General features: G+C 38.7%; 1 protein-coding gene across 9 annotated transcripts; it reads left to right on the top strand.

Moving 5' to 3' along the window:
* The first annotated feature begins 470 nt into the window (after window positions 1–470).
* LOC125761345 (high affinity copper uptake protein 1) lies at window positions 471–25,775 on the top strand. 9 transcript variants are annotated; one of them, XM_049422375.1, is made up of 6 exons: window positions 473–655; window positions 1,333–1,462; window positions 20,967–21,307; window positions 21,394–21,710; window positions 22,315–22,344; window positions 24,790–25,775. In XM_049422375.1, exons 3-6 carry the CDS (start codon window positions 21,107–21,109, stop codon window positions 24,989–24,991), a joined length of 750 nt encoding a protein of 249 aa, XP_049278332.1. In that variant the 5' UTR covers window positions 473–655; window positions 1,333–1,462; window positions 20,967–21,106; the 3' UTR covers window positions 24,992–25,775. The 9 variants fall into 9 exon arrangements, with proteins under 9 accessions (XP_049278336.1, XP_049278338.1, XP_049278339.1 ...); XM_049422374.1 differs by having other exon boundaries at window positions 474–781; XM_049422377.1 differs by lacking the exon at window positions 473–655 and adding an exon at window positions 791–994.
* The last annotated feature ends 809 nt before the right edge of the window (window positions 25,776–26,584 follow it).

Consider the following 26,584-nt stretch of genomic DNA (forward strand, 5'->3'; position numbering starts at 1 on the left):
GACCGCCAGAAATATTAATCCGCTACTGCGTAAAACCGTCACAAGGATGTTACGTATGCTACGTCGTCTACGCTGTTTAAAAGCTGTGCTAAAGTTCCGGAAGTTTGAAAGCTGCCTATTACAGCTTGTATATTGATTTCGGCGATCTTATTTTAGTCATTAATTCGTATTTGAGAACTCCCAACTACTGCTTAATGCTTGATGTTGCTGATGATGATAGAAAACGACCCTAATTTTAATAACTCATCCTTCAAGGGAAAACTATTTTTTTGAACCGAATAGATTCAATATGAAAAACTACATACCAAATTAAAAAGTAATCAATTTAAAAAAAAAGAACGATTGACATTATCCGCAAATCAATCTCTCTTTTGAAACAAAAAAGTTTTGTTGGTAAAATTTATTGATAAAATTAAATTTGTTTCACTGCTATAAACAGCTGTTCGATGGTTCCGATTGCTCTCGAGCCCTGCACATTTTATAGCAACCATATTTTGACCACACGCACACCAAAGCGAACCAGCTGTCATTCCGCGCTATTGTCAAAACCGTTCTTCGGCGATTCCGATTCCCGTACCAGCCCTGGTGCACAGTTAGGTCGAGTTAACGCATCTCAATACTGCAAAAACAAGACGTGAAAGACGTCGTTCCGTAGGTTAGTGGGACCGATTCCAGCCATTTTGCGTCATGGTGCCAATCGATAGTGCCCTGCACAATCGGTGATTTTAATTCGTTTAACTTGGTGCGGTGCTGCTAGCCGTGTCTGCAGTAAAAGCATAAAGTGAGTTTCAGTTTTATTACAAAGTAGTGTAATGTAGGGCCGCGTTGCCGAATGTCGATTGTTCTTTACGATTTCATTTGGCCTTGTGATGGAGTGAGAGGTGCCTCGGTGTACATGTTCGATGTACACGTAGTGAGCCTGCGGCAAAGGGAAGGAATTAACACGAACGCAATCGTATCAGGAAATCTGTGTTATCTAGCCACCGGGTAAATGGTGCGTTATCGTGCGGTTAATGTTTGGTGATGGTTCGTTACCAGCATTGGTCTCAATATGCCGTCGAACCGTGATAACGCAATTGGTTCTGTTTGCTGTGCTTTGAGTGTGGTGCCATTGCTATAGTCGGCCGCACCGTGGATGTATGGCGGCATGGTGGAGTGCGTGTAACGTGTAACGTGTAACATCGTATAAATCTTCCCTCCCCCCAAAAGGCGGTTCCGTCAGGTTCCGTGTTTTTCTGTCAATTGCAACGCAAAACCGTCCTTTTTCAGCTATCGTTAGTTATCGTTAAGTGCCACTAGTTTCTAATCAGTGCTTACGTCTCATCTCGCTAGGGTTTTTTTTAGTGTACCCGGAACTGAATCATTGAATGGCAAGGCGCCCAGTTTCCTGTGGTTAACAACGCTTGCAGCCACGACGCGACAAGTGCAACGATTCGCTAAAGGCGCAGGCTGACATTGAAAGGTACGTCGTCTTCGTTCTGACAGTGTTCTTATCCCATACCCAAAAACATGAATAGCCAACATGAATGTTGTTGACGGCCTTCGAATGGTCATCATCTGATGGAGAAACGTATTCGTGGCCTAAACGTGGTGTGTTTGTAAAATCAACCACCACCACCACCACCACAACTGCGCAGTGATTTTTGAAGGGAGTAAAATCACTGACCAGATTACTTGATCCGCTGATTGAACGTTTGACCAGCGCAAGTGGCGAAATTAGCATAAGTTCCTATGATTTCGCACCAACACATAAACGCGAAGAAGATTTCATCTCGCGCACTCTTACGTCACTGAGCGGGCTGTGTTTGTGTGTGTGTGTGTGTGTGTGTGCGCGCTCTTTTTTTCTTCTCTCTCTCTCTCTATCACCTATCGTTTCTCTTTCTCACTTGCACCGTTCTTTCACGCAATCATCGTGCTCGATGAAACGGCACACCTCGCGGCATGTTTTGTTGGTGCTATTAAGGGGGTGGTGGGTGGTACGGGCGATGATGATGATGCAACACGCCGACTGCTGCGAATTGTTGCACCGGGCATCCCTTTCCACGTTCGGTGTCAGGCTCCATTGCAAACGATTGCAATCATCCCAGCAGCCATACTCGCAGTTACATTCGAATCGTATCGTATTCCCGTAGACTGGATGTTTTACTTCAGATCGTTTGTTTATAGGTGTTTTCCATTTTACCGGTGTTTTGCAACGGTTGCTGTCTTGTTTGTCTGTCTGCTGTCTTGGGTTGGAAAATTAAACATCAATGAAAAGGTTGCAAAAGCACACCATATTGGTGAAGTGCAATAAGCGAAAGAAGATACGACTCTGTCTTAGAATTGGAAATGTAATTTACTGAATTTTCTGCCATCCCATTGGCTCTTCTTCCGAAGCGAGTACGAAACCATCAAGCACTCAGCCTTAGCGCATAATTTAATGAAATACTCGTAAAGCTCGTGGAGTGTGTTGTTTTTTTCTCTCGTTTTGGTGGTTTATTCAATGAAGCATATGCAGCTTATGTCACATAGTAATGGCAGTGGGGTGAAATGATCATATGATGACGAAGGCACAGTTCCCTCTCAAAGTAGCTCATTACCTTTGCTTTTTTTGTTCTCTCTTCTTTCTAGCTCCATTTATACACGGGTTTTTTCGAATCTCATCTCAAAACCTGTAACTGTACACACCGTCCCCTCTTTTAGGCCACCCCGACCGCACTGAAATTCCCTTGCTCACATACCACCCCTCCACCGCATCCCCACTCACCACCCATGATCGTCAACATACACACATTGGTGGATGGTTTTATGCAACGGCAAATTCACACGTGAACCATTTGCGCGAACACAGATTTTCTTTGCGCTCTTTTCGATGTTTATTTGCGTTACACGAACCGACCGCACGAGGTCCACATTTCTTTTATGTTCATTGTTGTTTTTTCTCATCTATTTTATGAAATGTTTAATGGTCAAACCCAAAAAAAATGTTTTGCAAATCGTTACCCAGAATTTTTGGCAGTCCTATGAATCGTTTGAATTTTTTTCACATATTCTTTACACAATTCACTGGTAGTTGTCATGATTTTTCTCTGTTTTATGTTCAAAATAGTTAGTCAAAAATGTTTTTTTTATTTTAAAGTTCCGCCATTTTATTACAATGGCGTGTCACAACGAACAAAACCCAGATTGTATAGAACCTATAGAGTTTCATTAATTACTTAAATACACCTCTATGACAAGGACTTTGTCCAAATCGTCTTAGGTTGAGGTGGAGAATGTTCAGAAGGATCTCAACCTCGTATACGGTGGCCATGGGAGATTTTGAATTAATTTCATAAGACACAAAAATTACCTTTTTTCTAGATTTTCTAAGTCGCTTAAGTATAAGTATAAGAACTCTAGAGAATAATACCAAATAATAGAAAAATTCTTCAGACAAGTCAGATTCCTTTCTCGTAAGATTTACTGATTGATTGAAAAAATTGAAATAAAACAAATAAGTATTTAACCTCATTTTACACTCTCTTAAAACTTCATCATTTTTGTCTTTCCCTTAGACCTGCATTAGATTATTCCACATTAGGTTTAATAACCTTACCCCCTCCACCCCCCCAATGGTTAGTCCTATTTCTTCGCCATGTTTGATTGGATTGCGTAAATTTATTGCGAACACTTACGCCGCCACAATTTCAGCGTACGCGTCAGCAAAACATAGAAAAAGCTGATTTTTAGCCGATTGCTGAAATCGTTCAGCAAATTTTTGCTTAAGTCGGTCAAATCCAAAATTTGTTGACGTTGTCGTAGGTTTTTTGTTTTTTGCTTATTCTCCACACAAAGTGAAATAGTTGCAATTTTATTACGTCTGCTCTTTCACAATCATTTTGTAAGTTAACGTTACTTGTACCGTCCTGGAAAACCTTTAAATTGTTTTTTGCTTTCATTCCTTCATTTTTAACCTTTTCTAGCTACGTTTTGGTGCCTGCGTACTGTGACAGCAAAAAAAAAAAAAGATCACGGTTAAACGACGGGTCAACTACTACTGGCTGCATAGTTGACGCTTTCTACTATTCCGCCATTTGCTACTAATGGGCATGCCCGACCCAACATTTTGCTCTGTTTCTCTGGTATTCTCTGCTTCGCACGTTAAAGAGGGTTTATATTTTTTGGAGGAAAGGATTACGCCTGAGATTCAATTATAGGCACCAACAGAAACAGGCATTATGGATGGAACCATAAAACAAAAAAATAGGTTAGAAAGAGGTACTTTAACAAGTTAAGCTGCCGTTTGTCCGATATAAATCCGGAACAAAGCAGGAAAAGGAAACAAAAAAAATTAGCAATCCGATTCCATTTTCGAGTAGTGATTTTACGATTGCTGTTACAATTTAGCACTATTTCGGTTTGTAAATTAAAGCGCTTGAGTAGCAAATATTGTTGATTAAAATGTATTTTTCCTAACTTATGTTTTTTCGCTTTCAAAATTGCACAACTTTATTCATCTCGTTGTCGTTAATTTACATAAAACTTTATACAACACTTTTGATGCTTCATTTTCATTCTGTGGAGTTTCCATGGTTTTTGGGGGAGGTGTCGAACGGTGAATTAAACTTGTTGATAGTACACGGCCCATTCGCCCCATCCGCTCTCGTTGTCTCGTGATCTCTGTTTGATGCTGCGAAATTTCGTTTGCTTTCTCGATTTTGTGCCAACAAGTTGTGACTTAACGAAGTAGAAAATTTGAAAACCATTGCGTGATGTTATGCGATTTGGAATCGGCAGATCATACGCCACCACATCCACATACCTCTGGCGCTAGATCCTGGGGAGTTCCGAATCGTATCTTAATGCCGCCAGTCACACGAAACAAGGTCACCGCTGGCTTGAATTTTCAAAAGGGCAGTAAAAACAGTCAGAACAAAATACCAACGTGTCAGTTATTGAGTGCCACGTGATCGTTTGGTTTTGTAATTAATTTTTCTCTCGTAGAAATATCCAGTAGGAGCTTTATCCGGGAAAAAGCTGGCTATGTAGAGGTGGTATTTACGATGATTGCAACAACTGCTGAACAAATTATGTGTAGGTACGTGTAGTAACATTGGCTGATAAATCGTACTTCAAATGATTACGAGCTGTAATACGGTTGTTTCACATACGCTTTGGTTTGGTTGCAGCAAAGAGTGGTTAATTATGTTACCTGCAAAATGTTGCTACCGCCAATTACATGTTTAACGCTTGACTGAAGAATGTAATGCCACTTAATACTATATTTCATACGTGTTGTGACCAATGGGTTCTTTATTAAGCGTACTACGGATAAACATTTGCTCTTTACTGATTGGTTATCATTTACGTGACGATACACAAAATAAAACGATTTATTTTAAAACAACTCACATTGAAGATTTTAAAATGATACAGACGAGGAGATGACGTACGGGATTTACAAAATTTGAGGATTACTAGGGTACTCTTCATTTGAAATCCAGAGCATTGTTCATAGCTAGGTTAATTGAATTTACGAAAAGGTTCCAGGCAGTTTCCAGTACAAGAAATATGTAACCCGCAACACAGGGCGATGTCCCAAAAAAATCTAACTATATTTGTGGTGAAAAGTTTGCCCATAAAATGTTGACATGGCAAGTCAATGGCCACTGTGAGTTCAAATCAAACAAACCAGACGATAGACTCAAAATCTTTAAAAAGAGTAGTGTCTGGTCCAGTGAAGTTCTAGTAATATTCTGAGTAGATTTGAAAAGCTGTCACTACAGTCGCGAAGTATTAGAATGGTGTAGTAACAATCAAGTGGATATCAACAGTAAGAATAAAAACCCACGAAACTGTCTAGAAATCCGGCCGAAAAACAGACGAAACACTGGAATAAATAGCTACTGAAGTCGATCAATTGGTTGTGCGAAAGTTGTTGGGTGCTATTAAAAGAAAGAACCGCGCTTTCGTCCGTACACTTAAGGTTATAATTAATTTCATCTTGATTTGATGTTCAAACCATTATTCATAGTTATAGCGAGTGATTTGTGTTCAGAGCTTTACATCAATCGCAGAATTTTTGTTTCCAACAAACGTAGTCTTCATATTTGTGCGGATAAAAATGTTACTTTAAAGCTTGTTTAGAAACGGAGAAGGAAGATTAGGTAATGGTAAGGTAGGATCTGCTATTTCCTTGGGAAATTCCTTGGGATTTTTCGGTCTCTATTTGCCATCATACTGAGCAGACTGAGGATGCTCGATCCAACAAGTATAACGTGAATAGTATCTCTTAAGCTAGTGCCTTAATAGTGCTCTGCACTAGGTAGCCCTGTATCAACGGTATACAGGAATCGTGGATGTTTCTTCTGTTGCCAGAAGGTGACTTCAACATTATAATTCCATCCGGAGGTCTATCAATCATAAACCAATACCGGTTTGAAGTTGGGAATTACACCACCTGCTGAATCATCGTTCTCAGGCAAGAATAGGTTGTTGGTCAAATCTATTCTTTAGTCAACTGGACTAAACCATTCCAACCATAGGGAAATATTTAATATATTTCTAGGCTATTTTGCTGACCTTTTCAAGAAGGACTGTTACTTGAGAGACACTTCTGTATCAAGTTTCGAAAAAGGTAACTACCAAGTGACTCTTTAAATAATTGTAATTCGCTAAGATAGTGAGGTTGTAGACAAGCTGTTACAGTATTTGTTTCTGTATGCTTTTTTTATTGTGCTGACTTTTTTATAACTTTTACTAAACTACAACGAACTTTCGATTAAACGCTGTCAGCAAATGTGATATGGTCTTTGATCATGGCGCTGTATATACTTGTATACACCTTGCCATATTACCTTGAAAAACTACTCCCAATTGCTGAGCTTATAACAATGTTACGAAATGAAATTTAATCATACAATTTTCTCTGGTACTGACTGCACCAGATGCTTTGTTGTATCTCGCTACACTTTCGCTTGCTGGTTAACTCTCCTTCATGCGAGTAGTTTTCCGAACTGTACCAATCCTCCGAACGAAATTAGTCCCACCACGATGGATGTATGGCCCCCGGATGAACAGCGTTCCGTAAGATATCTCTTGCGCTCTGCTGGTCGAATTTTTGGGGCCGGAACAGTGTGACAGCTCAACCGAGGTATTTTTAGGTTAAACTCGGTTTGCTAAGCTTTCGGGGTTTTTTTTTTGTGTGTAACTGCTGGCGTTCATGTTGTTCGTTGTAACTACGAAACTACGACAACCGACCATTCTAACAACGATGGCCTTTCTCTTTTTCGGGTTAAAGAAAAAAAGTCAAACCCTTATGAATAGCATGAGCTCCACGCCTAAAGCTCACGCCTAGCTACGTTGGAATGGAATGGAAAGTTGGACTTACGATTTTGGGAGCATGATTGGATATTTGCGAAGAAACTGGACCATGGTGTAGCACGAGAGAGGCAGGGGAAAAAACGTTTTAAAATTAGTTTTCTTTCGAATTGCCGAACTATACCGGGACAGTCGGTTTATGTTCACCTTGGTTTGCTTTATTAAGTTAGCTAGTTGCTTGCGTACGTGTACGGGCGTTTTTTTTTTGTTTGTACTGCCAACAATTTTATAGCAACTTGTGTAGGCAATGAATTGATTTCAAACTACACCAATCACGGGTCTATCTTGGTGTGGGTGTTCGTAAGGTCCGGTGAAAGGATCACGAAGTTATTTTGCATCCTAGGACCTAGGTTGATTGATGATGTTTCGGTTCATCTGTTTTTTTTTAAATTTAGTTAATTTATCAGAAGAAAATTTAGATACGGGCAAGATTGTCTAGCGAAAGATTGTTTGCTTTAAGCCTATGAAATGTGAGTATAAAAGCATCGGATTAAATGTCAACAGTAAAAGGTACGAGGGTTTGTTGCAATCATTTTTTTGTTCAAAAATAACATTTTTACAGGCGAAAAAAAATTATGATAACATTTTTTAAATTCAGATGCTTTAAAGTAAACATATAGCTTTATAAGTCCTTAAATATGGACTATTTGCAGGGTTGAAACACGATTTTCTACAAAAAGTTCTCTTGCGATGCATCTTTGTAGATTGTCACGAAAGTTCGTAAGTGAAAGAAATTGAAACTTCTTTATAATTTTATTAGTTTTATTTTGTAAAAGTTTTGGTTAGTTGATTAACTTGATAATTAAAATGTTTCTTAATTAGATAACTGCAAGATTTAATTCCTTTATTCTTCTGTTGCTTAACATAACAGTTGCTCAAAAAATAAAAACGAATAAAGCTTGTTCTTTAACCGCTGGTAATTCTTTTTATATCACGTTAAGCAATAAACCAACCCCTGTGGACTAGAATTCGTGCAAAAGCAACAAACTAAAGTGAAGCCAAACCGGTTCCAAAATTTGCTCTGTATTTTGTCGGCGTGTGCAGGTGGCAAACACATAAAACGCTTGGCCGATTTTTGGCTAAGCTTTTCTTCAACACGTCAAAGCCCAGAGCTTTGCGATGGAAATGTTTATCATGAGATGGTTTAAAAATAGGCAACCGAACGTTCGAGAAGAAATTGAAGTTCTATAAAAAAACATTCAGTTATGCGGGAATGGAACCAATACCACTTAATTCATCCTAAGTCTGGCTGGCTAGCGATTATAAAAGATTGTGAAATGGTAATAATTCATCCCAGATCCGCTGACCATGATGCTAATTAATATTTGTGCACCGTTTATCCACACGATTGAACTCATGTCAGTCAACATCAGTGAAGGAGTGATTCATTCTGAACAAAATTTCTCCTTTCCGGGGAGGATGTAAGTTGATCTGTTCGCTAATCTGCCGTTGACATATCTCATTCTACTGCTGTCAATATTAGCAAGCTTGCGCAAGCTTGCGCGATGCAAGTTCCATTTAAATAGAATTTGTAATACATTTGATATCCATTGCATTGATGTTTGCTTAAAGTGATTATATACGGAAATGGTTCGAATGTGAGGTTAAGACGAGTTGGAAATAAATTATGATTATGAATTTCCAGGAAATGAAAATTTTGAGCGATGTATCAAAAGGTACAAAGAGCTTACGGTGGCAACAAGGTTCTAACAGAACATGAACGCATGTACCTGATCTGATTCATATTAAGGACGACATCAAATTACGGACATTCTTCATGATTTCTCTTATTTTTTTCGTACCTAGGCAATTACCATACTGGTTATTATTTTTATAATATCATCGAAACCATTTTACATATTGGCTGTCTTCTGGAAGGTCATAATTTCTTGATAAATTAATATATTGTGCCTGTGAGTTCACCATCGGTTGCACTCCTAGCAGTGTTGCTTCAACTTGACTCCATAATAATTTCATCGTTAATTCCCTTTAACCTTTGGCAGTTTCAAAATGTTTCAAACACTGAGGAGATCTCCAGACTGAGGAGTAAGGAATTATTGTAGTCTTGTGAAATCGTTTTTAAATTATAACAAGTAATTATTGTATTCAACCCAATTTAATGCACAAAATTGGCAGATTTGATATCACGAAAAAACGTTCAATGATTGATGAAAATTAAACTCTTTATGGCAAGTGGAACAATTTTGAATAGGCATTTCGGTTAAAGCTTTTCCACAGGACGTGTATGGTAACACATGCTAGCGATGAAGAGAACGCACCATTATGTTCCCAAACATTATTTCGTCGAACAAAGCAAACATCCTGTGCCCAACCTGAACGGGGGCTAGTTAAAGCAACGAGTGAGTCAATTAAGCCAAATGGCAGTGCGTATAGAGCGTATAAAATTGTCCGTTTTATGTACCTTAACATATGGTGAGCGTATCATGTTGAACAATAGGGGTAAAGATGTTGGTGTCATTTAATTTAGTGCTGCTCGAACAGTGCACTAGCTGCTGTTGGCTGTTGGCGTTTCGTTGTTGTGAATTGGATGATGCGGTTTTTCCTTCCCAGTGCAGGGACACTGCAAAATCCGTAGTCTTTACAATGTGTAGCGAATGTTTCGAATGCTGGTGTCCTGGTGAATCGTGTAGTACATTCTGAAAGGAGGTGGCAATAGTGATATAATGGTTGGTAGACTGTCATTGACAGTTGAACCAATTAGTTCCAATGGATGTCTGCAAATGGGTTTGCTCGATATCACCAGAGCAAACTGTTCAGCTTTATGCATGACTATTCCATTGTGTTTGAAATCTATCGTGTCTTTCGGATCGTCTAAGATGTTCTACCATCCACCTGGATCATCATTTTCCTGTTAAGATTTATTACACCATTTTCGGTAATTTTGTGAATCGTATAATTTGAAAGAGAATATTTGTTACGCAAAATTCATGCAACCATTTGCAATCTTAATCGTTATCAATAGTCAAACATGAGTTCACAGCAAACATCCAAATTTGTGCTCCGGAACGGATGCAACATATAAAGAAAAAACATTAAAAATGAATGTAAACAGTAAGTGAAATTTTGTACAGAATGCAAAAAGGACAGAAAAGAAGTAAAATCAGCTGAATAAACATTAAAAATTTGATTCCATCCGCACACACACACACACTCGTCCCTTTAGACGACGTCCATGATCCAGCAATATGGTTTCGCTCTGCGCAGATCGTCGGTCAATTGATATCGCACGGAAAGTGCATACCATCAGTCCACTTTACCAGTGAAGTTGATAATGGTTCTCCTCGCAGTGTAAGCGATACTACTGGGTGTGTCGCTGGGTGGAATGGACAACCGCAATCGGTGGACCAGTGCCGTTGCCCTTGAAGCCACTGGTGTGGTACAGTTGGAAGTGGTTTTACGGGTGACATATGGGAAACAAGAGCCCGATATCGGAGGTTGCGAAAATGGGGCGTAATGGGAAAAAGTTAACGCACCCATGATATGAACATGGGTGCTACAGAGCATAAAGGAGGAGTAAGTTATAAATATTGTTCAACAACAAAATGCAGATGAATATTAACAAAATGCTTTTTTTTATTTTAACTTTAATGTCACATTGACTGAAAACTAAAGTCAACTAGTCGTAATGCTCCATCAATTATGTTAGGGTTTTTTTTTTAATTTTATTTTATTTAAAGTGATAATACAAATTTCCATTTATTGTTCACATCAAATACTGAAATCGAATCGTAAACATCGGCATCCACTGTAAATTCGAATATGTTTGCTGAAAAGTTTTCCAATAAAGCACCTAGCCAAAGTACGGGGGGAACAATTTTAGATCAAATATAGGACCAAAACTTTGTGTCGGGAATTACTAAAGTTTAGTCACGTTCACACATGTTTTGTGATAGTTTTTTAATGCTTCCAAACAATTCCACTCGGTACATTATTCAACCGGAATTGGTTGAAATACCATGTATTATTGTTTAAAATTTAATACCTTTATAAAAAAGGTCTACGGAGTGGTTTTATAAAATAGAATTTGATTCGCAAATATGTTCATACATTTGCTACAAACAATCATATTTCGATTACAACCCAAAGAAGAATATAAATAATAAAGAAGAAGAATAAATAACTTAATGAATAATTAATTAATTATTTAATATTATTGTACTATTTTATTAAAAAATAATGTTCAACGCTATATAAAATGTATATCATTCCACAAGAGCTCAACTTTTGTTTTAAAAATAGATAAGAAAAAAAATAAGAATTTCGTTACTCATGGAGACGCCTAGTACTTAATATTTGTGCTTTAAAACTCGGTCAAAAAACCTCTTTCATGTACTCACATTTACACATGTTCATCGTATTTAATGAGCTATAATTTATGGAAAAATGCAGTTTGTATGTTTTTCTGTTCATTCATCATTTTTGTTTAATTTATTTTTTTAAATGCTGTCAAAAACTTCTTGAAGATACTATTTGATGCATACGGGCATCGAATGGTTTACTTTAAATTAAATGACTTACAACATGCATGTACAATCGCGTCACATTGGGCGTTTTAATTTTTTATCTCCTACCAATCAGACCATTCCCTGCTACTTCGCCAGTGTGGTTTATTTAGTGCTGATGAGGGTTGAGTTTGGCAGTGGTTGGCGGTTATGATGGGTTCCATTGTTTACTATTATTCCTTCCACATAAGTCGCAAACAGTTTTGTGTTCCCTTCATGCAGTGTACTTCTTCTATATCATCGTTTTGCGGTTTTTAGAACTGCAATCGTTCTATCCGATAATGTACTAAATCGACCGAACTAATCGACACAAATGTGACCACAATCGCGATAGCAAGATAAGGCAACCGTGAAAAGGCGCAAAACTAGTTCGCACATACCCGTCGCTGTCTAATGTCTAAAATAACCACTCGGGTTGGCTGTTTCCGCTTTCTTGAGCGTGAACGCGTGTAGATGAATTGTTAAGAAAAGGGAATTTTGTGCAAAAAATATGGTTCAGTCTGTGACAAACCTTCAAGTGCGGTGGAAGTATTTTTTTTTTAAAGAAGCTTTGTGTTCATTTTCACATTCGTGTATGTTTAAGGTTCAGTTTTAGTACCAAATTTCGACCGAAAAAAGGCGTGCGCTGGTTCGACTTTCCGTTACAGAAACAATGTCTAGAATCGCCAACATCAAAGACGCAAAACTGTGGCTTCCTTCGGTCGAGTGCTTTGAATTGTACCTTCCAATACCTCCGTGATCTTCGAAGACGCTTCACAACTTGAGTGGAAATTAATCGTCTTGCACTTTAGCGTCTTTACACCGACCGGTGCCCTAGTTTCGCGAAAGCTTCCAAAGCTAATTAGTGTGAACACAAGTATTGTGCTTCTTTGCACCTTTCGCAGGGTGTTAGAAAATTCGAAGAAATATTGGTGTGTCTATACACTGCAAACGTAAAACTTATCTTGGTTGTGTATTGTAGCCAACGTAATCTTTCCTTTGCTGATAGCCACTTTGTATGGGCTGTGTTTGCTGTGCTTTCTCCGACCGTAGGATAATGGCTATCTGATCTGGTTGTTTACATTGTGAGAAAGTGTTTTTTTGTTGTTGTTGTTAATTAATCTGTTGTTCTTATGCAGGCAGCTTAATTTTCGTGACATTCTTGTTCACTAGCCTGCCGGTTGCCTCAGAATTTCTTTCTTATCATGGCTAGTTAAGCGAAGATATTTTGTCTTGTGTTGGAACAATCTAGCCCAAGATTAGGGATGGCGATGGATGCATCCCAGGAAAAAGTTATAAAATTCCTCGAATGCTGCCTCGAATGCGAACAAAGATGGTGTTTATGGCAACGGCAGGCTGGTGGAAATTCCTCGTACTTTAATAATCACAAGCTTTCATTCCAAACATATTAAAGATAACCATTTAATATTGTGTGTTTTTATTAACTATTCTTCTCGTAGTAAGAGGGATTAAATCTTGAAACTTAAATGTTTAAATTTAAATTATGTGAATTTAACATACCTTTTGTTGTGGAGCATGTACTACGAGCATAGAAAATAAGAATAGATAAATATTACAACCAACCAAAAAATTCTGATGTTATTTACACAGTTTTTGCCTTTATTTTTAAAATGATTTCTCTTTGTTTTATAGACACAATAGAGAAGTTTCAATTAAAATTTATAAAATATGGTTCAAAAAGTAGTTTGTTTAAAGTATCTATCTATAAAACTGCCCTTAAGTAAATTTCCCCTTTGATTAAAAATTTAGTGTTGTATTTCCATAAAAAGAGTTGATCGAACGATTGGTTTTTAATCGTTTAATTTACTCACTTGCTGATAGGTCGGTTATCGTTTCGGTAGCTCTCGCTTCCTGATCGGCACTGTAGCCAATATTCATCTTGTTCAATTAAACATTTAATTTCGCATAGTTTACTGAACACAACTTCAACCAGACACCGAGGCCTTGGGTACGGTATTTGACGGTATAATGCTGCTACGAGCTTTTCGGGTTCCGTTCCATTGCTGGCTCTTTATCGCCACCGGGATAGGGATTGGAGTGGCTACGGAATTAGATGAGCATTTTTCATTTCCTGGCAAATGTTTGATTTTGATCGGTTGTCGGGATTTTCCTTGGGGAACTTTTTGTTGGCCAACTTTCTCCTCTTGGTCAAGGTTGACCGTACGGTTTTCAATTGGATTTTATTCTACCAATTCAACAAACCGAACAATTCGTTATGCGGGAAAACACGAATTCCACACCAAAACCAATGCAGCTGTGGAAGGAAAGTTATCGTTGCTCAATGTGAAGTTTTATTTTTGTGCAAATCGTAACAAGGTACAAAGCATTCACTTAGAGCAGTTTCTTCCAAATGATTCCAGATGCTATAATTAGTTTATAAACTTTGTTCTCATTAGAGAACGTGGCGCAAGGAATGGTGGAATGTTTTTGCTTACGTACACTTGAAATTGTTACAAAATGCTTTAATAAAGCAAAAGCATAAGATTTACTCCCAATGGCGCTAATCGTACAAAGTCGGTGAGGGAAGTAATTGATAATGGTTTTGTTTGTTTTCTTTCTTAGCGTTTGCTGTTTGATTTTTATCAAAATAATTGATAAATAGCTTACAATATTTTTTTCCTATATTCACAAAATTCTTGTGAGAAGTTCCATTTTATTATATTTACTTTCGGTCTATAACTTCACAGCAATGTAAACTAACTATTTCACAGAATCAACACTACCTAGACCACAAAACAAATAAAAATCAGACTGATGAGGTTAGGTTATCACGAATTTTCATTAATATTTTCGGGTGAATGAATCCAAAATATAGACAGAAAAATGTTTTTTAAACGAAAGTTGTTTACGGTTTTCTAACGTATTGATACCACAAACATCTAAAAATGGCTTTTGATCTAGAAAAAAAATCTGTTTTTCCGAGAACATGTCTAGCTTTAGCATTTGGGACATTTCTCGGAAATTGTGCACAAGTCGCAAATGACAAAACCACGTAGCAAAACATGTTGGGAGACTCTCCAGCTTTAGGGCGCTAGAACCAAAACACTTCAGATTTTTTCTGTTTTAATTTAGATTTATATGGAAATGTTATTGGGTAACCATCCAGAAATGTGAATGTATTTAAAAGTGCATGGTTTTTGTAGGGTTTTTAATACATCCCTTTACATATCCGCGTTGAGTGTGCTCCATCACGTGACTTGGTGTTTTATATCACTTTTGTTTGCTTAAAGCATTAAAGCTCTCGTACCGAACATTAAAAGCGACCTAAAGATTGACTTAAAATCAGATTGCTGGATGGTTTTAAAGCTTCTGTCGATGAATGTGATGACTATAGCTGTTGTAAACACTTCTTCCAAGTAAGCAAACATCGTGCCTAAATCTATTGAATTGGAAATTGAATGTGCGAGAAAAAAAAACAACATTTTAATTTAAATGGCAAACCTTCGCAACTTGTTGACAGTTATGTGAAAGGCCCCAAATGTACCACCAGAGAATGGTGGTAGATTGTTTAGTAAACGGCTTTTGCCACGCCAAATCCCTAGGGTGCCTCATGCTATTTTCAAACATGGACGAACGTTACCCAAATTGTTAGCTATTCTTGCACGAGAGCTTTACGACGCTTGGCTCCATTTTGTGCAGTACCGGGGGAAGCCATTAGGCTAGCCATGGCTTGGGCCAAAGAGATTGATAAAATGGGAGCGTCCAAACTCTTTCCTAACGGAGCCGAACTACGAAGCAAAAAGCAAAACCCGCCTTCTCGTCTCGCATACCCGCATCCTCAACAGCTTCTCAAGGTCATCCAGTTTGGTCGATTTTCGAGAAGTCGTTTCCTAAGCCGTTGTCAGCTGCTTTACGGACCACGGCATAAACCTTTCAGCATGTTTGCTCGTTGACTGGTTGGCCCAGTCCTTAGTCGACTACTAGTGGAATGTTGTTGTGCGAGTGGACGAGCTTTTGCTTCGTGCACAGTTACATGGACGGCAGTGGTGAAAGGCGTTGAGATATTTTTTTTTTGTTTCGTTGTTTTATGGATGTTTTGTGTTGAACATTTCATGCTTGAAATGATTAATTTTCGCTTTTGTTGGAAGATAATTTGTTTTATTTTTAAATTAATTTAAATGTTTGTTAAATAAAAATTGTTCATTAATCATATTCAACACTATCACCGACTTTTAAAGCCATTAGTAAACTTTATTTACTTCAATTTTCGCTCGAATGGCCCTGACCTACGACACATGCCAGCTGCCGGTGAATGGGAAACTCTCAGAGGGTTGTTTGTTTCCTATTTAAACTTAAGAGGGCCCATCCAAGATTCAGGAGTGGAAATCTGTTTGTCCGTTTCCCTCCAGAACTCAACCGAAATCCTGCCATACACGGCTGGGACTGACATCATTAGTTTACGGCTTGTCTGTGAGCAGGTGGTAGAATTGCCCGAAAGCTGGAATATTAATGATGCAAAACAGAAAATTGATTCTGCGAAGTCGTTAACAACTTCTCTTAGCTTGGGTCAAACAACGCGCGGTTGATATTCCACTGAGACAAGGACTCTTTCCATGGTTGACAGAGTTTTTTAGTCGCGATTGAGATTGAGTAATTATTAAAAAGAACTGCTACAAAGATCTCAACTCAAAAACAACTAGAAACGTCGGACTCCGGTGGGCTGGTCATGTCATTAGAATGATACCAGACGTCCCGTCACATAATGTATTATTTACTAAGCAATACTAAGTAATACTAAGCTTACCAATCTGTTTTGATTAAATTCATTACAAACATTGCTACATTTATATCTAATTGTATAAAGCTTGTAGAATAATCAATTTACATCAAAGTAAGAAAAAACGAATACTACATTTGAACATTACAAATGGCAATTTTTCTTGCTTCCCATTTATGCTCGAACAATGCTTCATTACTGCTATTTATTCAGGACGAAGCATGGTTTATGCTGTGCATTTTAAATACTGCACCGTGGCCAACAGAACACTCCATACGGTTCTTACTCATCTCGCGCATTTGCCTGCACCGGTATGATAATTGAATTATTATCATAACCCAAATCCTTGTACGTGGTAAAAACCCGGAATCAAGTGAGAAAAAGTGTATACGAGGATTATTTTTCCAGTCTCACTCGTAGCTCAGCTGTAGTGTTTATTTGTTTACCGTCCCACCGTGATGGTGGTGGTAGCCGCCGGGGGGGCCAACAACACACGTGATACTGTAAACACAATCAATATACTGTTCCCCAATGTCCTACTCCAGTTTCCCACTCCCCCTTCCCCCCCAAAACCATCGGCGGACATTGATCTCGTTTGAACGGGAGAACCAGATCTTCCCTTCATCATCAACGAAATGTTGCTCTAGGGTAGTGTTCTCTCATTCGATGCATACAGCATACAGTTCGTCCGGTACGTTGTTGATAAGGGTGTTGAAAGTGAAAAAAAAAAACGAACTCACTGTAAATCGAGTTTGCATTAATACCATCCAATTTCCGTACGTGACGTGTGTGGTGTCGCGTTTTGAGGTTTGGAGGTTGATGCGAGAGCAATCGCATGGTTCAACCAACCTGCTACACGACAAACTGATGATGATGATAGGTTGATAAAGTTAGCCACGTACAGTACAGTGGACGAAAGCGCATCTAAGGGACACAGTTGTGACGCCTGCAAAACTTGATCGTGATCTACACCGGAGAGGGTAATGGGATGGACTGGTGTACTGGGTCCGGATGTGGTAAAGGTTCTGTGGAATTGTGTGACCAACACACACAAGTGCATGAATCACACGGACCGTCCAACGCTGAATGAAGGGAGATCACATAACGAACGATGGTGATGGGGTAGCGAGATCTAAGGGATGAACACTCGTCAGATCACACGGTGCGATCGCTGCGAATGGCTGGATGGACTGCAAACGATGCACTGATTTTTGTCTGCGATTGCGGAACTTGGTGGACAATTGTCTCTAATTGAGAGAAATCGAAACAATTCCATCCACGTTCGCGATATAAATTTAACCAACTGTCCCTAGCAGTGTTGGACTTTTGTTTCGCTTCTCATCATTCTATCCGAACGCTGTGACCTATTTGTATCCTTTACTAACAGCTTTTTTTTTAAATTTTGCATGTCGGATCGGAGTATCGGATGAAAGATAGATATTTAAAAAAATAATATTATCTCGAAAATGGAACAAGCTACCAGAACAAGCTTAATATGAGTGTACCAACTCAAACCCATCTCTACCATGTCACTAAGTTGATAGTACAAAAAAGGAAGAAAAAAAACTAAAAATAGCGCACGTTCTATCTCATGAAATATGCAAATTTTCATATAATTTAGTCAGCCCCACCCTCATTGACCTTGAGCATACTATTTTGTCCTTCTAGCGCAAGTGATATGGTAGCTGCTATGTGGTGAAATCACTTCATTCTCTTCATTCTCTAGGACCTGCCCGGGTGTGGCAAACTTCATCCCGGTTGTGGGTAACGTTAACAAATTAAAATATCTACTCCACATGTGTATGTAGTAGCCAGCAACGAAACAAAATAATGAACCTTTTCCTTTCCTTCTCCTTATCACATTACTTGCGGTCAGGACTCAAATGCTGCTGTCACGAAAGGTTTAGCTGTCCCAGTGTACGTCACTAGCAATCACTACAGTTTGGTGGTACATCTGTGGCTGTGGTTTCGATAACAGATGATGGTTGTGTGCACAGTGAAATATCATCTCTCATACAGAACGTGGAACATTCTCCGCGACTAAACTGACTGCCAAAAATTTTAAATCTTTAAATTTGGAAGTTATTGTCGTCAGTCTTTTTAATTATTCGCATATAACCAGGCTGTATTGCTTATAAAAATCGATTAAATATTTTCAATCAGTACCACCTTCACGGCATCCTGTTAGGATCCTTTTTAAAATTAAACAAATATTAAAATACGCTGCTATGGAAATATTTTGATCTCGATTTAATTGTCATTGTCACCGGAGCTTTTGGTGTGCTTTTGCTTTTTCAATTAAGTGCATTTCCGTTTGCATCATTCAGTCGTTGAACACAGCGAAAATAGGTTATTTAATATTAAACAATTTGTCAAATACCAGCCTCTGCTCAATATTCTATAACCGTTTATTGTTTTCAATGTGTTATTAACTGAACAATACAATTCTTAAGTGGCGAATTGTAATAAATATTAAATTTAAATTTTCTGTACAGCTGTTATAGAACGGAAAAAATGTATTCGAATTGAAATCAGTCAATCGTACAAATATTGTTGATGATTGCCTGTGTTATTGAATGCATTCCGATTGCGTTTGCATATGCATTAATTAGGGAAATGTGTTGAATGTGTAATTAAAATCACACCAGTAGGATGGAGTTCCCATGTCGTGTTTATTTAACACACTTGAACAGTTTAGAATTCCACCAGCTGCCTCCAGCAATGCTGCTGTGAATTCGATTAGTTATTTTAAATAGTTAACACGTTTGAAATGTAGGCCAAATATTCTCTTATCCTTAAAAAAATGCATACCAATGAGATGAAAATATTCTCGTGACACATACGGTCAGACAAGGATAAATTTATCCTGTTTTGGTATACAGGGATACTGCTTTTACTAAACCTATTTTTACCGTCAATTGGGTGTACATGAATGGTGCATATAAAAAAATTTCATCAAAATGTGCAATCGATCAATACACATTTTAATTCTTCTCTTGTGCTAACTATTCTATTGTACGCGTTTTTATCTGTTCCCTCTTTTTCGTACGCCAGATGATGTCAGCATTCTTTCTGCTGGAGCTCCAGGGGTTAACAAGGCATTTTATCTGGGGATTAAATATTTTTTAAAGATCAATTTTATTGAACCAATCGATGGCTATTATTATATTTAATCAGTAGAAACACAAAAAAAAGATAAAAAACCTAAACAAGTAAAACGATACAATTTAATTATTTATCAAATAAGAAAAGTACTTAACAAGAGTTCATACGTTTGAATTTTGTGTGTGTTGTCTATTTTATTCTAAAGACATATGTTTTCAATTGTTGGCCTTTCCTTTAATGATAAAAATTCCTTTCACATTGTTTGACCAGTTTGCCGTCCCCTGTACTAAACGATTAGAGATAACCCGTCCCTCTGGCACGCACAAGAATGCGTCCAAATGCCAAATTCCACACTAAATTGCGCTTTTCGACGGTGTGATAACCGAACACCGTACATCGTTTGTAGACCGTTAGGAGAAGAAATTAAAACGCCACATCATATTGGGGCACACTTGCGTCTTTTACCGGGTGTTTTTGAAAAGAACAAAAATTTGTTAAATAAAAAAAAAAGCTTATCGTGCAAGCCTCGTCCTTATTGGAACTTGCACTCTAACACTATTAACGATGAGCTCTCCTTTTCCGGGTTGAGACATTCCGATTTTTTTACAACTGTCTATTTTAGCAATTTTCCTTCTCGTTGGTTGGACAAACGATCCCTTGCTTCGTTCGTAGGTTTTAAGAAGGAAAAACTCCACTGAATAATGGCATATCCCGTCTCTAACAGAGAGAGAGAGAGAAAGAGAGAAACAGGGAAGAACGGAAAACACGTAATGTGATAAATTCTTAGCGACATTCTTGCACTTCTATGCCTGTTGTAGAGAAAAGCAAAAGGAAAGCAAAAGAACCCGGAACTTGCAAACTCATCCGGTGCATAGTACGTGAGCGTTCGTTTTGGTTGTTGGATGCATTTGGATGCCGAGAGGTTTGGTCGATAGCAACACACACAAATGGTGTGGAATCAATTAATGTTTGGCTTTAGGTTTTCCTTGCAAGGATGCAAACGTCTAACGGTTGATACGGTAGAATGTGCACTTTTAGGCTTCTGGTGCAAAACGAATGGGGTTTTGCAAGTTATTTGCACTTGATGCTGAAAAGAAATGTCAACTCATACGCAAGATACTGTTTGGGACATTCCTACTGCAGTTGGACTGGAACGATATCAGTGAACAGTACTGTACAATCCTTTTCCTTGTGGCACGTGTTCCATACGTGGGCGTGTGAAATATGTCTTCCATAAATGTATTTTTCATGTCTTACTTTATTTGCCTTTCCCATTACAGAACTTTTAGTCTTCCCCGGTAACGATTATTCTGCCTAGTAATTCCCGACACTCCCGCCACCGGGTAGGGAAGAAACGGCTGTAAATCACGAATCAGCAAGCGACCACCGGCTACTAGTAACGTTGACGGTAGTACCATACATGGACCATTCGGAGCACCACGACTATAGCCAGCACGCAAACATGTCGAGCGGAGGTGCACACGCAGGACACGCCGGTCATACAACGGTTGATCACAGCGCACACGATCACACGATGATGGATCATGGAGCGCACGGTCAACATCATGGAGCTGGTGCAGGAGGTCCGGCCGGTATGGTACACCATATGATGTCGATGTCGGTAAGTACACGAAGGGGAAAAAAATGTTTAGCTTTTAATTTATTTTCTCTTTTAAACTCCTGCTTTTTTTTCTCTCTCTGCATCAGTTTCACGGCGGCTACGATGAGACGATCCTTTTCGAACAGTGGAAAATCGATAGCCTTAGCGGGTTGCTCTGGTCGATGTTGCTCATCTTTGTAATGGCTGCACTGTACGAGGGCCTGAAATACTACCGGGAGCATCTGTTCTGGCGGACTTATAATGCACTCCAGTATCGTCCCGTCACGGTGACGGAGAAAAGCAATGGCAATGGTGTGCCGGCGGTTCCCGGCACCTCGACCGCTGAACGGGGTGCGGGCGATGGTCTTAATGGTGCGGGTAGTGGTGTCGGTGGATCGAACGAGGAGGGTGCCCGAATCGTGCAGTAAGTTTTTTTTTTGGCAAGTGCCAGAGATCGCTTATCGATTCGATTATGTTTCCCCCGTCCCATTTCCATCCCAACAATCCCCATTTTTGCCCATCATCTGCTTTTCCCGATGGTGACATTCCTACGAAAAAAATGAGAAAATCCATCACTGGGATTTTTTCACACAATTTTGTTCATTCTTTTCTCTTGTGTCCTTATTTCATCTTGCTCGAATATCCGATGTCAACGACGCTGTTTCGAACGGATGGTGCGGATGCTTTGACGGGTGCTGTTGTTTCGTCGATAATAATGCTCCTGTTGCGCTCATCATCAACCGGTGCTATCTCGGTGGCCTCTGCTGTACAAATGAAAACCAACCAACGCACATACAAAAAAAACCACACATACACATATCAATGTCATCACCATGCACATTCTGCATCGTCCCGTAAACACCATACCCACCATTTCTGTCCGTAACGGGAATGCAATTGCTTTGTTATTCGGTGCATTACACGAAATTTGGTCGTTGCGACACACAATCGTCCTAAAACATCAACATCTACGAACCGTTGTGCTATTGAAACCAAATCAATAACCGATAATACTATACTTCCAACAGCATGGTTGGTGAAGTGATCCACAAGCAGCCGTAAGTTTCGTTTACATTGTAAAGATGTTTTCTTTGTTGTAGCAATGTTGCACTATTAAAGGGCATTAGAAGTAGATTGAATGTTGATTTACTATTTATATTACATTAGCTTGATTTAACAAGAAATTTGCATTCACTAATCGACCAACAACTGATTCCCATTCACTTTGTTTGCATTTAATTTCTCGATTTTATGCTGTTGTAATCCTTTGCTCTAGTACCTTCCTAATTTTGCATTTAAAAAAAAAACAAAAAGATAAAACACATAAAGTCGCTTACCATTTTGCTGCAAGCCTTTCAGTGTTACTGTAAAGCAGCTTTGAGCCCACCGTGTATTATGCCACAAAAAAGAAGGAATCAACAACCGTCCAACTCTTTCCCATTTCACATTGCTTGTATGCTTTTGCATCCTACATGCTTTTGCGCATCGCATTTATCGTATTGCAACATATATTTTTTTTTTTTTTGCAAAACCTTTCTTCTTTCATTTCATTCATCGCTTTATTCCTGTCTGGTCGGTTCCTGCCGTTTGGGTTGCTCACTTCGGTCTCTCTGTCTCTCGCACGTTCTCTGTCTATCGCTCGGTGCGCTTTTTGTTTGTCTTATCTTGAAGAAGCCAGTACAGGTATGAATATTTGCAGTTGATTTATTTCTGCTTTGCAGCCCACCAAAGAAAGTTAATCGTATTAGAATAAGTTTGTGATACTTTCTCTGATTTTTTTTTGTTTGTTTGTTTGCATCCTATCTGCGATCCGTATGTATTTTTGATGCAAAAGAAAATTGCTTTGCGGCTTTCTTATGACAGGGTTCAGGATTGTTGCAAAGAAGAAAATACTTTTTCCAATTGCATTATAAAGTCAAACGTATTGCATTGCAGAATCTGTTGGTTTCCGATGAACAACACGAGGAATGGCATAATCCATATGATATATTGGGTCTTCAAGTATTTTTTTATTCTCAAAAGTTTATGACACTACTGATACAGTACAGGAGTGTGTTATGTTTATTGGTTGATTTGTCTAAGGGAGTATCATATACTACAACCTGCTTACGAATATGAGACAAAAAAGCAGTTTATACTTTCGCACCATAACAATCCTTGGCCACATGTTGCTATTCAGGTCAAAAACTATTTCAAGAATAGTGAATGGGAAAGTTTGCCTTGCTGCTGCCCACCTTACAGTCCAGACTTGGCACAATTCGACGGAAATACGTTTCTTTTAAAGTTCGTAGAATCGCAAATTAGCTCGGTGGTCTAGAATTTTTTAAATTTACCAGTATGTTGGGAAAAGAAACAGTTTTTGATAAATAATCCGTTGAATAAAAATCACGTATGATTTTTTTTTTACAATAAACGCTAGAAACTTCCCCAGTATACCCAGAAGAAAACCATTCTTTTTCTCGGTCAGACATATTAATGTAGTTTAGAAGTGATTCAACACATTACACAAGACTAAATACGGTGCTCAACTGATGCGATTGTGTGATGCACTGAAAAGATATAAAGTGAACAAGCTCTAAAGGCTTTATGTTTCTGGTTAGTTTACGCTACTGCATCTGCTAATTTGCAATCCATCTTACTTTCCACAAGGTAACGTTTGTACCTGATCACTTCATGCGATTTGCAAAAGCAGCCTTACTAACACTAAGAGCCAGCGTTGCAACAAACAACATTAATCCTTAATCCGTATCATAATATGTTTCGTATGAAATCATCAAACACTAATGATTGCAGTGGCAGTATTAATTCATCTGACACGTGTGCTCCATCAACTTCATATTGGTTTAAATGAAACTAGCTTAATTAACAACATCAATGCACATACGGTTGCCATCACATAATTTTGCTTTACACCTTGAGTTGATCTCATGCTTCACCTTCTGGTGTCTGATTTGTGTCAATTAGTGAGAGATAGCGACGTGATTCAGTTTCACAGAAAATGGATTTGGTGTAATACGATAATATGGAGCTGCGCATGGAGTTTGGTTCACGGCAAATACTGGATTTGTAGAATTAGAAGGAAGGAATTTTAAAGCCTCCATTATTTGCATTCTGCTTTTGAACTTTAGTTTGTACTTCTTTCTACTATGAATGATTGAAGGTTAAGGTCACCTACTCACCTTTTTTTTTTTTTTTTTTTTTTTTTGCTCGGTTAGAACGGCCTGGCCGTATCAAGACTTATTTTACCACGTAGCAGGATAGTCAGTCCATGCTACGGGGAGACGGTCCGGATGGGATTTGAACCCGGTCCCTGCCGTGTGGACGGGCGCCGTTTTTCACATGCACCACCGGGCCGCCCCCACCTACTCACCTTATAGATAGCATATTTGTAACATTAATTCCGTCTGTAGCGTTAACCTTGTCCGGCATCAAAGATTCCCAAAAAAAAAGCCCAATTCACCATCCGTTTTTCATAGTATGCTCACTCTTCATTTCCCTTTCAGACCGACGATGCTGTCACTGATGCACCTTTATCAAACGTTCCTGCACATCCTTCAGGTCACGACTAGCTTCCTGCTGATGTTGATCTTCATGACGTACAACACGTGGCTGTGTCTAGCGGTTGTGCTCGGTGCCGGTCTCGGATATTTCCTGTTCGGTTGGAAAAAGTCTGTCATCGTCGACGTTACCGAGCACTGTCACTAAGGCACACAGGAAGCGAAACATTGAACCCAAGCAACTGGAATTCGATGGATGTGTTGGATCAACCGGTAAATTGCTGTACCTGTAAGTGGCGACGTATGTCTGCTTGTTGCAGAACACTGTTACGATCGCGCTGTATTGCGTTTGGTACCTTTTTGGCCGGGAAATCCTGTTCAACCCATCGAGTCGGCTTTTCCGCTAGCGGGCTTACATATGAATCTATATGGTACTATACAGTAACACAAGGAAGGAGGAGCAAACATCGAAAAACAAAGACACTACACTAACGTTGGGTAGATTTGCAAAAGGCAACAAAAAAAAACAAACAGGTCCGGAGGTTTGTCTGGTAGCATCAATTTAATTGCAGTGCTAGGAAACGGATCAGCGTATAAATTAGGCATGTGTATCCTAGGGGGAATAGAATGCTCTCCCGTGTACCATGTGAGGTATGTAATACGAATTTACCTGTTGATTGATTGGATGCAAAGCTTCCCGGTGTTGTGTCGGATGTGCGTTTGTTCGCGCACAGTCGGAAACGGTTGGAACAGATTTGTTCCAGTTGTGTATAGCAACTGGAAACTGTCATGCGGCAACAAAGGATAGTTTAAAAAAGATCGAACCCGTTGTTGATACATGTTATGCTCAAACAGAAAACAGAGAGAGAGAGATAGAAAAAGAAACATAAGACATAAAACATCCTAACGAAAATGCTGATAACAAACAGTTTTTTGTAAATATCCTAATCAAACAGGTGCCGAGTTTTGGTCGCATTCAAAAAAAAAACAAACGCTAAAGAAAAGGAACGCAAAAATCGAAATATCATGCTCTAGTTACGGCCATTGTAAACAACATAGCGTTTTCATCTTTTGTACAGAATGGAATGTCTAGTGTGGTCAAAACTATTGCACAGACACATACTAGGAGCATCAGGACACAAAGTAACTGGGCCGTAGTAGATGTAGGATGCGGAGAAACATATTTTAAGGAGGAATTGAATCGAATGGCTGTTGGTCGTATTTTTAATTCAAAGATAACAAAACAAAACAGAAAATCCTAGATGTTGCATTCAAATAGATAAACAAAAAGGCTGGATACCGTGCGCAAGGAAACAAAACAAACAGGACATATAATTGCATGAAGAAGCAGAAAAAAATGAGCGGAAGGAAGTATGATAAGAAAATTTACCTACCTTTACCCGTTTTACCGAACAACTATTGAATTAGCTGTTAAATTGTATCCAGAATCCACTAGGAATCGATGATTTATCTGCTACTTTTTTTGTTGTTAGTTTTATTTCATTACATATACTTTATATTACGTTAGTTCCCTTTGTTTCTACTCCAATTTAAGCGTCGATAGTTGGGTACCGCACTGCCACTATCATGCTTTTTGAATTTTATATCATTTTCTACAATTTTTTTGTTAATTTGATTAATCGTTCTCTTGTGCTTTTCATACAGTTAAGTTTTTGCGAATTGGCTCCTCTGCTAAAACCGACATTTTAAGCATAATTGTTGCTCTGAATTGCACATAAAACCACACCAAAACGAGAGTGGAATAATAGCTGTTTTCCGTTCCGATTTGTTTCAGCAAATG

This window comes from Anopheles funestus, chromosome 2RL (genome assembly GCF_943734845.2).
Source record: "Anopheles funestus chromosome 2RL, idAnoFuneDA-416_04, whole genome shotgun sequence".
Taxonomy (NCBI): Eukaryota; Metazoa; Arthropoda; class Insecta; order Diptera; family Culicidae; genus Anopheles; species Anopheles funestus.